This window comes from Copadichromis virginalis, linkage group LG5 (assembly GCF_057382275.1).
Source record: "Copadichromis virginalis isolate Kocher_CV1m ecotype Utaka linkage group LG5, C_Virginalis_male_GT1.1, whole genome shotgun sequence".
Classification (NCBI taxonomy): domain Eukaryota; kingdom Metazoa; phylum Chordata; class Actinopteri; order Cichliformes; family Cichlidae; genus Copadichromis; species Copadichromis virginalis.
This window is the reverse complement of record NC_140622.1, coordinates 12920775-12937769: the sequence shown is the minus strand read 5'-3', so window position 1 is coordinate 12937769 and position 16995 is coordinate 12920775. Positions and strand designations below refer to the sequence as shown.

General features: G+C 41.4%; 3 protein-coding genes across 3 annotated transcripts; all 3 read left to right on the top strand.

Moving 5' to 3' along the window:
• The first annotated feature begins 421 nt into the window (after window positions 1-421).
• On the top strand, window positions 422-3641 carry LOC146709056 (uncharacterized). Its single transcript, XM_085456022.1, has one exon. The coding sequence runs from the start codon at window positions 1971-1973 to the stop codon at window positions 3342-3344; it is 1374 nt and encodes a 457-aa protein (XP_085312148.1). The 5' UTR covers window positions 422-1970; the 3' UTR covers window positions 3345-3641.
• Window positions 3642-6138: 2497 nt separating this feature from the next.
• LOC146709055 (uncharacterized) lies at window positions 6139-9221 on the top strand. The gene has a single exon (XM_085456021.1). It carries the CDS (start codon window positions 7560-7562, stop codon window positions 8931-8933), a length of 1374 nt encoding a protein of 457 aa, XP_085312147.1. The 5' UTR covers window positions 6139-7559; the 3' UTR covers window positions 8934-9221.
• Window positions 9222-11402: 2181 nt separating this feature from the next.
• Window positions 11403-14618, top strand: LOC146709054 (uncharacterized). Its single transcript, XM_085456020.1, has one exon. It carries the CDS (start codon window positions 12949-12951, stop codon window positions 14320-14322), a length of 1374 nt encoding a protein of 457 aa, XP_085312146.1. The 5' UTR covers window positions 11403-12948; the 3' UTR covers window positions 14323-14618.
• The last annotated feature ends 2377 nt before the right edge of the window (window positions 14619-16995 follow it).

Genomic DNA, 16995 nt, shown 5'->3' with positions numbered 1-16995 from the left:
AAGCTCTTCATTTAAAAAAAAAAACCTCTGATAACATTGCTGAAGCTAGCGCCCACCCCTACTGCGCATACTGCAAATATAAAACTGATATATACTTACATCATGGAGCAGTTGATGTCTGGTTTCCGACAAATACAGTAAAGAGGTGCGTTCTCCCCCTCCATACCAGTGTTCTCAGGCACTGGTACATGGTCAGTGTCAGACACTTCACTGTCCTACAACATACCACATAGGACCACATTAGAAATGACATGTATGTAGACATGCTAATTATACCTGGCTAAATGGATGCAGTAACAAAATGTTACTTAACTACTCTAGTTATTAGTTTCCAGATGTGTGCAGTTGCTCCAGTCTTACTGACAGTATACTGTTTCAAACACCAGTGCCAACATTTTATTTTTTAAATCTTAGTATGATTCTGCACCAAGACTTGTGGCCTGTTGCTCGGTAACTTATTGTCTGACTACATTAACTACAGTTCATAAACATCATTCATTTTCTCCTACTTATTTTATTCAGGTTGTATTCCAGCTGTCATAGGGCAAAAGTACACCCTGGACAGGTCGCCAGTCTGTTGGAGGGTTATTAGAGAGACTCAGACAACCACTCACACCAACAGCCAACTAACCTAACCCCGCGCATGTCTTTGGAGTTCAACACCAGTCTGGCCGAATCACAGATAAGCAGGGTGTCTGTGCTGCAGAGCACAGCTGTGTCAGAGACTCTCGACATCAATGTAGCGTTAAGGATGCGGAGCGATGGGTGCACTAACACAATGTAAATATTAAAGTTCTCGCCATTGTCAATATGCTGTTGCGCTCTTGTTCGTATTATTGCAACCATATCTCGAGTCTAGCTTACCCTAAAAGTTTGGAGAGAATTGGTCTGTTAAGAAACGCAATCGATTGTTTGGGACTGCTCTAGCCATCACGTCGCATAAACAACTCTACTTCCGGTGGGAAAACTAATTAAGGGTAAAGTCGCACTAATAACACCTACCACTCACGTTCATAAGCATACACTATGATCACTTCCACGCAGTAACGTTGTAATAAATATAATCCCCGGTAAAGTCAATTAGCGAACACTACTGGCATGTAATGCCAATGGCGACCATTTCACAAACTGTAGAAAATGCTCAAAATGTTGTCGGCACCAAAAGTGAAGGGCTGACAGTTGTGTTTATATACGAACCGTAAGCGCTAATGTTGGTTAGCATCAGCTAAAGCGAGGAAGTTTGACACTTGCAGAGACAGTGAACGCAGAGAGAGCTTAAAAACGCATTGTGGGTTTTTTGTTTTTTTTTTGTTTTTTTGCATTAAGACGTTGCACACAAAATTACAGATATAACGGTGACTTAGCTGCTCGTTGGATAAACCCATGGACCTTAGAAAAGATCAACACTACTCGGATGTAAGCACCCGTGTATAACACAATAGGCAAAATTACGCTTGCTAACCTTTCCACATCACAGGCTTCACATTAAATAAACATTTTTTTCAAATACTCACCATGATCTGAGACCGTTTAAATATTTTGTTACTCTGAAAATATGGCAGTATGAAGCTAAACCTTTAGCTTGACGGCTAAAGCAATGCTAAGATTTACACGGAAACGATCAGCGGACATCGTTAAAGTACTATTGGTCTACATTCTTCTTCTATGGTAGCAGCCTGGGCAGAGTAACAGCCAACTTTAAACTGCGCCATCTGTTGGCACCAATTACAGTAGAAAACATGATTGCGACAACACGTTTTTTGGGGAAAAATAACAGAGATTGAAACTTTACTGATAATTTGTCCAAGTTGAAAAATGCCCTCCTCCAAAAATATCACGTGACAACCTCATTGCCTTACAGAATTATGACGTCACACACGTAGAATCTTACCACCATTCTTTCCTTTGATCCAAAAACCTATAAATAGGGGTGAAGAGCAACGACTTTTAGTCCGTTTCTCGCAGCCTTGATGTGTGCAGCATTGAACCGTTCGCCAGAAAAGCCTTTTGAAATATTTGGATCCTTTGCAATTGTAACTGTATCCAGACCAAACATGTCTCAAAAAAATCCAAAGGGACAAGAAGTTGACCCATACGCTCTTCCTTGGGATGAGCCACTAGACTCTTCCCTTTCCTCTCTTCCCTGGTGTGACCAAGTGGAACTAGAGGAAAAGCGTTTGGAAGAACTGGAGGATGAAGCGCTCAGAAACGCAGAGAAGATTAAGTTCTTGATGGAGGAAAATGAGCGAAAGAGCGCTCAACTAAAAAAGTTGTCATTCCAGCTTCAAGAAAAGGAAGCTATTATTGAGGGGAAACAACAGGATCTCCATGACATGGACAAAAAGAACCAGGAGCTCCAAGGAAAACTTGATGAAGCCCTGCAACAAAATGAAAAACTTGTCCAAGAGAAGAAACAAGACGGCATGAAGAAGAGAGGGCTGCACAGCAATCTCCAAGAAATGGAGCTAATGTACAGTGTAGACAAAAAAAGGCTTGATCGCACACTGCAAGAAAATGAAAAGCTTCTCAAAGAGAAAAGGCAAAAGGAGTTAAAAGAGAAAGAAATGCATTCCAAGCTTCAGAGCATCAAGCAACACAACGAAAGCTTGCAAGGAAAGCTTGATCAAGCTCTGCGACAAAATAGAAAACTCCTCCAGGAGAAGATGAAAGACAGCACGAAGAAGAGAGGGCTGCACTCCAATCTCCGAGACATGGAGCTAATGTACAATGTTGACAAAAAAAGGCTTGATCGCACAGAGCAAGCAAATGAGAAGCTTCTCCAAGAGAAAAGGGAACAAGAAATCAAACAAAAAGAAATGGATTCCAATCTGCAGAGCATCAAGCAACAAAATGAAAGCTTGCAAGGAAAGCTTGATGAAGCTCTGCTACAAAATAAAGAAATCCTGCAAGAGAAAGAGCAGCTGGACAGAAAGCAGGGAGACATGGAGTGCCAACTCCAGCTCATGGAGGGAAACAACAGGATGCTGCAGGTAAAGTTCGAAGACCTGCTTCAAGAGAGAGAACAGCTGGTCAATAAGCAGAGAGAAGAAAAACTTCTTCTCCAGGAGTTTGAGAAACAGGAGGCAACATCTAAAGTGCTGAAAGAAAGGTTGGAAGAAAAACAAGCCGTAATAGAAGAAGTGGAGAAAAAATGCAACAAGCTGCAGAAGCAAAACACCGAAACAATCGAGGAGCTGAAAATCCTCATCCTCGAGAAAAAGGTGCTCGTGGAAGAGCAGCTGAAGAAAAAGAAAAAACGCTTCTGCTTCTTCTGGAGGAGGAACACTCCTTCTTTCAGTACTGCCAATGTCGCCTCTTCCTCTCCCACCTCTGTTCCAGCTTAATCCCCCCCCCCCCCCCCCTTAACTACTAACACCTCTCCCATCTCCCTCCCGTTTTTTCACAGTCACCCCCCAACCAGTCCCGACAGTTGACTGCCCCCTCTAGAGCCTGGTTCTGTCATAGGTTTCTTCCTTTAAAGGGAGTTTTTCCTATCCACTGTCGCCTAGTGCTTGCTCAGAGGGGATTGTTGGGGTTTTCTCTCCTCTCTCCCTTTACTTTCCATCCCACCCACCCCCACCTTTTCTTTTTTCTTAATAATTGAACAATAAAAACAATTGGTCACTAATTAAATGTGTCAAATCAATGTCTTTATTCAAGAATACAAGAAATGGGTAATAGCTGCATGTGTGTTTGTGTGTGTGCATAATATGCATACTTTACGTGTTGGATCCAAATCCCACAAGGAATTAAATAAAACAAGAAGACAAACAAAAACAAATATTTCTCTCCCTTCCCAGGTCAGGAATCAGGATGAGGAAGAAATGAGGTCAGATCAGTGCAGGTTTTTGCACTACTGACATAAAGTTTCTGCTGATTAAAAAAAGTATGTCGATATTTCTGAAATACATTTGCAAACAAATAACTTTGACAACTTGTCTTTTTTCATAAAAGAAAAAAGAAAAATCAGAGAGCAGAGCTGGTAAAACAGCTTAGCTCCGCAGGTTACAGGAGATCAGATGCCAAATACTTTTCATGACAGTCTTCGTTATTGCATAAATCTCCCCTTTTATCATTGATCAGTAAATCACTGCATATACATTCATCTAACCGTTATAATTTCATGAGTAAAGACTCTCAGATGACTGAATGGCGGTTTTAGTAAATGTTGAACTTTATTGTGATTTCTATTTTTAGAATCAATAGCACACATTTTGATTTAGTTTTGCAAGCTGCTGATTTCACACAGATCCACTGCCCAAACGTGCCTTTGAGTTTTTCATCATTTAACAAGAATAGGCTCAGGCAATCATTGTGGAATTAGGCTTTGGGAAGGTCTGGGGACAGGTATGATGGTGGTGGTTTTAAAGCACTGTGGCACAACAGCTTGACTCAGGGAGATGTTAAAGATGCCCGCTAGGACATCAGTCAGCTGGTCAGCACGGGCTCCGAGCACGCGTCCAGGTATATTGTCTGGTCCAGCAGCTTTGTGTGGGTTGACTTTAGTGAGAGTCCTTCTCACACTGGCCGTGGACAGGGACAGCACTTGGTTGTCTGGCAAGCGGGTGGCCCTCTATAGTCCGTCTTGCGTCCCATTTAAGCAAGTGCGTGTTCACACTGCCCCTGGATGTCCTGGCCTCTGAGGTTAAGGTGTACGGCTCCTGGTTGTCAACTGACCAATTTATCATGGCAAAGCCTGTGGTGGACAAAAGATAAGAGGCTGATTATAAAAATGATCCATGCACGCCTTATGACCTACAGCATGTACAGTTAACACAGCTAAATGGCTGTGAAATTGTAAAATTACTTTTGAAATAAAGCTATTCAAAGTCAATTAACTGTGACTATAATAATAGCAATGTTAGCCAGCAAACAAAACGTTAGCACTAATTAAAATAAGCTGCTAGGTGATGGTACTGTTTCAAGTTCTCTCATTGTTTGACATGTAGGGCAGATATTTTGGTGACACTGAGATCAGCCAGACACTAAACAGCAGTGTAATATCAACGCTAGATTAGATGTTTTCTAATCCGATAAAATGACATTATTCCTGTTTATAGAAGATGTTTGTCGTCTGTTTGTTTGACTGACAGGAACAGGAAATAGTGGTTGGAAGTTACTGTTGGTGTTACATGAGGGTAAAGAAGGGCTTTAAGCACCTGGGTAAAAACTGGACCCATGATGAAACACTACAACAAGTACAACATATTCTTCAGTTTTAATATGTGACCATACTGTGCAGACTGCTGATGAGTTACACGGTTACATTTCATTAATCATTGTTAAACTAAAGTGGTAAGCAGTTACTTTATCCTTTCACTTAAAATTTCCAGGAAAAACACTACCTTGGCTACTTTTGTGCTTACATTTGATCTATGCTGGGTCACTACTTTTGCACTATAATGCTGCTGCTGACACCTTGGTTCACACTGACAACTAGAAAAAAGCTGATAGGAAAAGAAGGATGGAAAATGCCTGGAATTTAGTTACACTTGCAAATACTGCTTCCTCCAAACTGCAAGCATCAATAAAATGTTACAGTATTGTTTTCTATATCTGTGCATATATCCTTATTGGTAGTTTTCTCGAAATAGAAGCTCTTCATTTAAAAAAAAAACCTCTGATAACATTGCTGAAGCTAGCGCCCACCCCTACTGCGCATACTGCAAATATAAAACTGATATATACTTACATCATGGAGCAGTTGATGTCTGGTTTCCGACAAATACAGTAAAGAGGTGCGTTCTCCCCCTCCATACCAGTGTTCTCAGGCACTGGTACATGGTCAGTGTCAGACACTTCACTGTCCTACAACATACCACATAGGACCACATTAGAAATGACATGTATGTAGACATGCTAATTATACCTGGCTAAATGGATGCAGTAACAAAATGTTACTAACTACTCTAGTTATTAGTTTCCAGATGTGTGCAGTTGCTCCAGTCTTACTGACAGTATACTGTTTCAAACACCAGTGCCAACATTTTATTTTTTAAATCTTAGTATGATTCTGCACCAAGACTTGTGGCCTGTTGCTCGGTAACTTATTGTCTGACTACATTAACTACAGTTCATAAACATCATTCATTTTCTCCTACTTATTTTATTCAGGTTGTATTCCAGCTGTCATAGGGCAAAAGTACACCCTGGACAGGTCGCCAGTCTGTTGGAGGGTTATTAGAGAGACTCAGACAACCACTCACACCAACAGCCAACTAACCTAACCCCGCGCATGTCTTTGGAGTTCAACACCAGTCTGGCCGAATCACAGATAAGCAGGGTGTCTGTGCTGCAGAGCACAGCTGTGTCAGAGACTCTCGACATCAATGTAGCGTTAAGGATGCGGAGCGATGGGTGCACTAACACAATGTAAATATTAAAGTTCTCGCCATTGTCAATATGCTGTTGCGCTCTTGTTCGTATTATTGCAACCATATCTCGAGTCTAGCTTACCCTAAAAGTTTGGAGAGAATTGGTCTGTTAAGAAACGCAATCGATTGTTTGGGACTGCTCTAGCCATCACGTCGCATAAACAACTCTACTTCCGGTGGGAAAACTAATTAAGGGTAAAGTCGCACTAATAACACCTACCACTCACGTTCATAAGCATACACTATGATCACTTCCACGCAGTAACGTTGTAATAAATATAATCCCCGGTAAAGTCAATTAGCGAACACTACTGGCATGTAATGCCAATGGCGACCATTTCACAAACTGTAGAAAATGCTCAAAATGTTGTCGGCACCAAAAGTGAAGGGCTGACAGTTGTGTTTATATACGAACCGTAAGCGCTAATGTTGGTTAGCATCAGCTAAAGCGAGGAAGTTTGACACTTGCAGAGACAGTGAACGCAGAGAGAGCTTAAAAACGCATTGTGGGTTGTTTTTTGTTTTTGTTTTTTTGCATTAAGACGTTGCACACAAAATTACAGATATAACGGTGACTTAGCTGCTCGTTGGATAAACCCATGGACCTTAGAAAAGATCAACACTACTCGGATGTAAGCACCCGTGTATAACACAATAGGCAAAATTACGCTTGCTAACCTTTCCACATCACAGGCTTCACATTAAATAAACATTTTTTCAAATACTCACCATGATCTGAGACCGTTTAAATATTTTGTTACTCTGAAAATATGGCAGTATGAAGCTAAACCTTTAGCTTGACGGCTAAAGCAATGCTAAGATTTACACGGAAACGATCAGCGGACATCGTTAAAGTACTATTGGTCTACATTCTTCTTCTATGGTAGCAGCCTGGGCAGAGTAACAGCCAACTTTAAACTGCGCCATCTGTTGGCACCAATTACAGTAGAAAACATGATTGCGACAACACGTTTTTTGGGGAAAAATAACAGAGATTGAAACTTTACTGATAATTTGTCCAAGTTGAAAAATGCCCTCCTCCAAAAATATCACGTGACAACCTCATTGCCTTACAGAATTATGACGTCACACACGTAGAATCTTACCACCATTCTTTCCTTTGATCCAAAAACCTATAAATAGGGGTGAAGAGCAACGACTTTTAGTCCGTTTCTCGCAGCCTTGATGTGTGCAGCATTGAACCGTTCGCCAGAAAAGCCTTTTGAAATATTTGGATCCTTTGCAATTGTAACTGTATCCAGACCAAACATGTCTCAAAAAAATCCAAAGGGACAAGAAGTTGACCCATACGCTCTTCCTTGGGATGAGCCACTAGACTCTTCCCTTTCCTCTCTTCCCTGGTGTGACCAAGTGGAACTAGAGGAAAAGCGTTTGGAAGAACTGGAGGATGAAGCGCTCAGAAACGCAGAGAAGATTAAGTTCTTGATGGAGGAAAATGAGCAAAAGAGCGCTCAACTAAAAAAGTTGTCATACCAGCTTCAAGAAAAGGAAGCTATTATTGAGGGGAAACAACAGGATCTCCATGACATGGACAAAAAGAACCAGGAGCTCCAAGGAAAACTTGATGAAGCCCTGCAACAAAATGAAAAACTTGTCCAAGAGAAGAAACAAGACGGCATGAAGAAGAGAGGGCTGCACAGCAATCTCCAAGAAATGGAGCTAATGTACAGTGTAGACAAAAAAAGGCTTGATCGCACACTGCAAGAAAATGAAAAGCTTCTCAAAGAGAAAAGGCAAAAGGAGTTAAAAGAGAAAGAAATGCATTCCAAGCTTCAGAGCATCAAGCAACACAACGAAAGCTTGCAAGGAAAGCTTGATCAAGCTCTGCGACAAAATAGAAAACTCCTCCAGGAGAAGATGAAAGACAGCACGAAGAAGAGAGGGCTGCACTCCAATCTCCGAGACATGGAGCTAATGTACAATGTTGACAAAAAAAGGCTTGATCGCACAGAGCAAGCAAATGAGAAGCTTCTCCAAGAGAAAAGGGAACAAGAAATCAAACAAAAAGAAATGGATTCCAATCTGCAGAGCATCAAGCAACAAAATGAAAGCTTGCAAGGAAAGCTTGATGAAGCTCTGCTACAAAATAAAGAAATCCTGCAAGAGAAAGAGCAGCTGGACAGAAAGCAGGGAGACATGGAGTGCCAACTCCAGCTCATGGAGGGAAACAACAGGATGCTGCAGGTAAAGTTCGAAGACCTGCTTCAAGAGAGAGAACAGCTGGTCAATAAGCAGAGAGAAGAAAAACTTCTTCTCCAGGAGTTTGAGAAACAGGAGGCAACATCTAAAGTGCTGAAAGAAAGGTTGGAAGAAAAACAAGCCGTAATAGAAGAAGTGGAGAAAAAATGCAACAAGCTGCAGAAGCAAAACACCGAAACAATCGAGGAGCTGAAAATCCTCATCCTCGAGAAAAAGGTGCTCGTGGAAGAGCAGCTGAAGAAAAAGAAAAAACGCTTCTGCTTCTTCTGGAGGAGGAACACTCCTTCTTTCAGTACTGCCAATGTCGCCTCTTCCTCTCCCACCTCTGTTCCAGCTTAATCCCCCCCCCCCCTTAACTACTAACACCTCTCCCATCTCCCTCCCGTTTTTTCACAGTCACCCCCCAACCAGTCCCGACAGTTGACTGCCCCCTCTAGAGCCTGGTTCTGTCATAGGTTTCTTCCTTTAAAGGGAGTTTTTCCTATCCACTGTCGCCTAGTGCTTGCTCAGAGGGGATTGTTGGGGTTTTCTCTCCTCTCTCCCTTTACTTTCCATCCCACCCACCCACCCCCACCTTTTCTTTTTTCTTAATAATTGAACAATAAAAACAATTGGTCACTAATTAAATGTGTCAAATCAATGTCTTTATTCAAGAATACAAGAAATGGGTAATAGCTGCATGTGTGTTTGTGTGTGTGCATAATATGCATACTTTACGTGTTGGATCCAAATCCCACAAGGAATTAAATAAAAAAGAAAAATCAGAGAGCAGAGCTGGTAAAACAGCTTAGCTCCGCAGGTTACAGGAGATCAGATGCCAAATACTTTTCATGACAGTCTTCGTTATTGCATAAATCTCCCCTTTTATCATTGATCAGTAAATCACTGCATATACATTCATCTAACCGTTATAATTTCATGAGTAAAGACTCTCAGATGACTGAATGGCGGTTTTAGTAAATGTTGAACTTTATTGTGATTTCTATTTTTAGAATCAATAGCACACATTTTGATTTAGTTTTGCAAGCTGCTGATTTCACACAGATCCACTGCCCAAACGTGCCTTTGAGTTTTTCATCATTTAACAAGAATAGGCTCAGGCAATCATTGTGGAATTAGGCTTTGGGAAGGTCTGGGGACAGGTATGATGGTGGTGGTTTTAAAGCACTGTGGCACAACAGCTTGACTCAGGGAGATGTTAAAGATGCCCGCTAGGACATCAGTCAGCTGGTCAGCACGGGCTCCGAGCACGCGTCCAGGTATATTGTCTGGTCCAGCAGCTTTGTGTGGGTTGACTTTAGTGAGAGTCCTTCTCACACTGGCCGTGGACAGGGACAGCACTTGGTTGTCTGGCAAGCGGGTGGCCCTCTATAGTCCGTCTTGCGTCCCATTTAAGCAAGTGCGTGTTCACACTGCCCCTGGATGTCCTGGCCTCTGAGGTTAAGGTGTACGGCTCCTGGTTGTCAACTGACCAATTTATCATGGCAAAGCCTGTGGTGGACAAAAGATAAGAGGCTGATTATAAAAATGATCCATGCACGCCTTATGACCTACAGCATGTACAGTTAACACAGCTAAATGGCTGTGAAATTGTAAAATTACTTTTGAAATAAAGCTATTCAAAGTCAATTAACTGTGACTATAATAATAGCAATGTTAGCCAGCAAACAAAACGTTAGCACTAATTAAAATAAGCTGCTAGGTGATGGTACTGTTTCAAGTTCTCTCATTGTTTGACATGTAGGGCAGATATTTTGGTGACACTGAGATCAGCCAGACACTAAACAGCAGTGTAATATCAACGCTAGATTAGATGTTTTCTAATCCGATAAAATGACATTATTCCTGTTTATAGAAGATGTTTGTCGTCTGTTTGTTTGACTGACAGGAACAGGAAATAGTGGTTGGAAGTTACTGTTGGTGTTACATGAGGGTAAAGAAGGGCTTTAAGCACCTGGGTAAAAACTGGACCCATGATGAAACACTACAACAAGTACAACATATTCTTCAGTTTTAATATGTGACCATACTGTGCAGACTGCTGATGAGTTACACGGTTACATTTCATTAATCATTGTTAAACTAAAGTGGTAAGCAGTTACTTTATCCTTTCACTTAAAATTTCCAGGAAAAACACTACCTTGGCTACTTTTGTGCTTACATTTGATCTATGCTGGGTCACTACTTTTGCACTATAATGCTGCTGCTGACACCTTGGTTCACACTGACAACTAGAAAAAAGCTGATAGGAAAAGAAGGATGGAAAATGCCTGGAATTTAGTTACACTTGCAAATACTGCTTCCTCCAAACTGCAAGCATCAATAAAATGTTACAGTATTGTTTTCTATATCTGTGCATATATCCTTATTGGTAGTTTTCTCGAAATAGAAGCTCTTCATTTAAAAAAAAAACCTCTGATAACATTGCTGAAGCTAGCGCCCACCCCTACTGCGCATACTGCAAATATAAAACTGATATATACTTACATCATGGAGCAGTTGATGTCTGGTTTCCGACAAATACAGTAAAGAGGTGCGTTCTCCCCCTCCATACCAGTGTTCTCAGGCACTGGTACATGGTCAGTGTCAGACACTTCACTGTCCTACAACATACCACATAGGACCACATTAGAAATGACATGTATGTAGACATGCTAATTATACCTGGCTAAATGGATGCAGTAACAAAATGTTACTAACTACTCTAGTTATTAGTTTCCAGATGTGTGCAGTTGCTCCAGTCTTACTGACAGTATACTGTTTCAAACACCAGTGCCAACATTTTATTTTTTAAATCTTAGTATGATTCTGCACCAAGACTTGTGGCCTGTTGCTCGGTAACTTATTGTCTGACTACATTAACTACAGTTCATAAACATCATTCATTTTCTCCTACTTATTTTATTCAGGTTGTATTCCAGCTGTCATAGGGCAAAAGTACACCCTGGACAGGTCGCCAGTCTGTTGGAGGGTTATTAGAGAGACTCAGACAACCACTCACACCAACAGCCAACTAACCTAACCCCGCGCATGTCTTTGGAGTTCAACACCAGTCTGGCCGAATCACAGATAAGCAGGGTGTCTGTGCTGCAGAGCACAGCTGTGTCAGAGACTCTCGACATCAATGTAGCGTTAAGGATGCGGAGCGATGGGTGCACTAACACAATGTAAATATTAAAGTTCTCGCCATTGTCAATATGCTGTTGCGCTCTTGTTCGTATTATTGCAACCATATCTCGAGTCTAGCTTACCCTAAAAGTTTGGAGAGAATTGGTCTGTTAAGAAACGCAATCGATTGTTTGGGACTGCTCTAGCCATCACGTCGCATAAACAACTCTACTTCCGGTGGGAAAACTAATTAAGGGTAAAGTCGCACTAATAACACCTACCACTCACGTTCATAAGCATACACTATGATCACTTCCACGCAGTAACGTTGTAATAAATATAATCCCCGGTAAAGTCAATTAGCGAACACTACTGGCATGTAATGCCAATGGCGACCATTTCACAAACTGTAGAAAATGCTCAAAATGTTGTCGGCACCAAAAGTGAAGGGCTGACAGTTGTGTTTATATACGAACCGTAAGCGCTAATGTTGGTTAGCATCAGCTAAAGCGAGGAAGTTTGACACTTGCAGAGACAGTGAACGCAGAGAGAGCTTAAAAACGCATTGTGGGTTGTTTTTTGTTTTTGTTTTTTTGCATTAAGACGTTGCACACAAAATTACAGATATAACGGTGACTTAGCTGCTCGTTGGATAAACCCATGGACCTTAGAAAAGATCAACACTACTCGGATGTAAGCACCCGTGTATAACACAATAGGCAAAATTACGCTTGCTAACCTTTCCACATCACAGGCTTCACATTAAATAAACATTTTTTCAAATACTCACCATGATCTGAGACCGTTTAAATATTTTGTTACTCTGAAAATATGGCAGTATGAAGCTAAACCTTTAGCTTGACGGCTAAAGCAATGCTAAGATTTACACGGAAACGATCAGCGGACATCGTTAAAGTACTATTGGTCTACATTCTTCTTCTATGGTAGCAGCCTGGGCAGAGTAACAGCCAACTTTAAACTGCGCCATCTGTTGGCACCAATTACAGTAGAAAACATGATTGCGACAACACGTTTTTTGGGGAAAAATAACAGAGATTGAAACTTTACTGATAATTTGTCCAAGTTGAAAAATGCCCTCCTCCAAAAATATCACGTGACAACCTCATTGCCTTACAGAATTATGACGTCACACACGTAGAATCTTACCACCATTCTTTCCTTTGATCCAAAAACCTATAAATAGGGGTGAAGAGCAACGACTTTTAGTCCGTTTCTCGCAGCCTTGATGTGTGCAGCATTGAACCGTTCGCCAGAAAAGCCTTTTGAAATATTTGGATCCTTTGCAATTGTAACTGTATCCAGACCAAACATGTCTCAAAAAAATCCAAAGGGACAAGAAGTTGACCCATACGCTCTTCCTTGGGATGAGCCACTAGACTCTTCCCTTTCCTCTCTTCCCTGGTGTGACCAAGTGGAACTAGAGGAAAAGCGTTTGGAAGAACTGGAGGATGAAGCGCTCAGAAACGCAGAGAAGATTAAGTTCTTGATGGAGGAAAATGAGCGAAAGAGCGCTCAACTAAAAAAGTTGTCATTCCAGCTTCAAGAAAAGGAAGCTATTATTGAGGGGAAACAACAGGATCTCCATGACATGGACAAAAAGAACCAGGAGCTCCAAGGAAAACTTGATGAAGCCCTGCAACAAAATGAAAAACTTGTCCAAGAGAAGAAACAAGACGGCATGAAGAAGAGAGGGCTGCACAGCAATCTCCAAGAAATGGAGCTAATGTACAGTGTAGACAAAAAAAGGCTTGATCGCACACTGCAAGAAAATGAAAAGCTTCTCAAAGAGAAAAGGCAAAAGGAGTTAAAAGAGAAAGAAATGCATTCCAAGCTTCAGAGCATCAAGCAACACAACGAAAGCTTGCAAGGAAAGCTTGATCAAGCTCTGCGACAAAATAGAAAACTCCTCCAGGAGAAGATGAAAGACAGCACGAAGAAGAGAGGGCTGCACTCCAATCTCCGAGACATGGAGCTAATGTACAATGTTGACAAAAAAAGGCTTGATCGCACAGAGCAAGCAAATGAGAAGCTTCTCCAAGAGAAAAGGGAACAAGAAATCAAACAAAAAGAAATGGATTCCAATCTGCAGAGCATCAAGCAACAAAATGAAAGCTTGCAAGGAAAGCTTGATGAAGCTCTGCTACAAAATAAAGAAATCCTGCAAGAGAAAGAGCAGCTGGACAGAAAGCAGGGAGACATGGAGTGCCAACTCCAGCTCATGGAGGGAAACAACAGGATGCTGCAGGTAAAGTTCGAAGACCTGCTTCAAGAGAGAGAACAGCTGGTCAATAAGCAGAGAGAAGAAAAACTTCTTCTCCAGGAGTTTGAGAAACAGGAGGCAACATCTAAAGTGCTGAAAGAAAGGTTGGAAGAAAAACAAGCCGTAATAGAAGAAGTGGAGAAAAAATGCAACAAGCTGCAGAAGCAAAACACCGAAACAATCGAGGAGCTGAAAATCCTCATCCTCGAGAAAAAGGTGCTCGTGGAAGAGCAGCTGAAGAAAAAGAAAAAACGCTTCTGCTTCTTCTGGAGGAGGAACACTCCTTCTTTCAGTACTGCCAATGTCGCCTCTTCCTCTCCCACCTCTGTTCCAGCTTAATCCCCCCCCCCCCCCCCCTTAACTACTAACACCTCTCCCATCTCCCTCCCGTTTTTTCACAGTCACCCCCCAACCAGTCCCGACAGTTGACTGCCCCCTCTAGAGCCTGGTTCTGTCATAGGTTTCTTCCTTTAAAGGGAGTTTTTCCTATCCACTGTCGCCTAGTGCTTGCTCAGAGGGGATTGTTGGGGTTTTCTCTCCTCTCTCCCTTTACTTTCCATCCCACCCACCCCCACCTTTTCTTTTTTCTTAATAATTGAACAATAAAAACAATTGGTCACTAATTAAATGTGTCAAATCAATGTCTTTATTCAAGAATACAAGAAATGGGTAATAGCTGCATGTGTGTTTGTGTGTGTGCATAATATGCATACTTTACGTGTTGGATCCAAATCCCACAAGGAATTAAATAAAAAAGAAAAATCAGAGAGCAGAGCTGGTAAAACAGCTTAGCTCCGCAGGTTACAGGAGATCAGATGCCAAATACTTTTCATGACAGTCTTCGTTATTGCATAAATCTCCCCTTTTATCATTGATCAGTAAATCACTGCATATACATTCATCTAACCGTTATAATTTCATGAGTAAAGACTCTCAGATGACTGAATGGCGGTTTTAGTAAATGTTGAACTTTATTGTGATTTCTATTTTTAGAATCAATAGCACACATTTTGATTTAGTTTTGCAAGCTGCTGATTTCACACAGATCCACTGCCCAAACGTGCCTTTGAGTTTTTCATCATTTAACAAGAATAGGCTCAGGCAATCATTGTGGAATTAGGCTTTGGGAAGGTCTGGGGACAGGTATGATGGTGGTGGTTTTAAAGCACTGTGGCACAACAGCTTGACTCAGGGAGATGTTAAAGATGCCCGCTAGGACATCAGTCAGCTGGTCAGCACGGGCTCCGAGCACGCGTCCAGGTATATTGTCTGGTCCAGCAGCTTTGTGTGGGTTGACTTTAGTGAGAGTCCTTCTCACACTGGCCGTGGACAGGGACAGCACTTGGTTGTCTGGCAAGCGGGTGGCCCTCTATAGTCCGTCTTGCGTCCCATTTAAGCAAGTGCGTGTTCACACTGCCCCTGGATGTCCTGGCCTCTGAGGTTAAGGTGTACGGCTCCTGGTTGTCAACTGACCAATTTATCATGGCAAAGCCTGTGGTGGACAAAAGATAAGAGGCTGATTATAAAAATGATCCATGCACGCCTTATGACCTACAGCATGTACAGTTAACACAGCTAAATGGCTGTGAAATTGTAAAATTACTTTTGAAATAAAGCTATTCAAAGTCAATTAACTGTGACTATAATAATAGCAATGTTAGCCAGCAAACAAAACGTTAGCACTAATTAAAATAAGCTGCTAGGTGATGGTACTGTTTCAAGTTCTCTCATTGTTTGACATGTAGGGCAGATATTTTGGTGACACTGAGATCAGCCAGACACTAAACAGCAGTGTAATATCAACGCTAGATTAGATGTTTTCTAATCCGATAAAATGACATTATTCCTGTTTATAGAAGATGTTTGTCGTCTGTTTGTTTGACTGACAGGAACAGGAAATAGTGGTTGGAAGTTACTGTTGGTGTTACATGAGGGTAAAGAAGGGCTTTAAGCACCTGGGTAAAAACTGGACCCATGATGAAACACTACAACAAGTACAACATATTCTTCAGTTTTAATATGTGACCATACTGTGCAGACTGCTGATGAGTTACACGGTTACATTTCATTAATCATTGTTAAACTAAAGTGGTAAGCAGTTACTTTATCCTTTCACTTAAAATTTCCAGGAAAAACACTACCTTGGCTACTTTTGTGCTTACATTTGATCTATGCTGGGTCACTACTTTTGCACTATAATGCTGCTGCTGACACCTTGGTTCACACTGACAACTAGAAAAAAGCTGATAGGAAAAGAAGGATGGAAAATGCCTGGAATTTAGTTACACTTGCAAATACTGCTTCCTCCAAACTGCAAGCATCAATAAAATGTTACAGTATTGTTTTCTATATCTGTGCATATATCCTTATTGGTAGTTTTCTCGAAATAGAAGCTCTTCATTTTAAAAAAAAAAACCTCTGATAACATTGCTGAAGCTAGCGCCCACCCCTACTGCGCATACTGCAAATATAAAACTGATATATACTTACATCATGGAGCAGTTGATGTCTGGTTTCCGACAAATACAGTAAAGAGGTGCGTTCTCCCCCTCCATACCAGTGTTCTCAGGCACTGGTACATGGTCAGTGTCAGACACTTCACTGTCCTACAACATACCACATAGGACCACATTAGAAATGACATGTATGTAGACATGCTAATTATACCTGGCTAAATGGATGCAGTAACAAAATGTTACTAACTACTCTAGTTATTAGTTTCCAGATGTGTGCAGTTGCTCCAGTCTTACTGACAGTATACTGTTTCAAACACCAGTGCCAACATTTTATTTTTTAAATCTTAGTATGATTCTGCACCAAGACTTGTGGCCTGTTGCTCGGTAACTTATTGTCTGACTACATTAACTACAGTTCATAAACATCATTCATTTTCTCCTACTTATTTTATTCAGGTTGTATTTCAGCTGTCATAGGGCAAAAGTACACCCTGGACAGGTCGCCAGTCTGTTGGAGGGTTATTAGAGAGACTCAGACAACCACTCACACCAACAG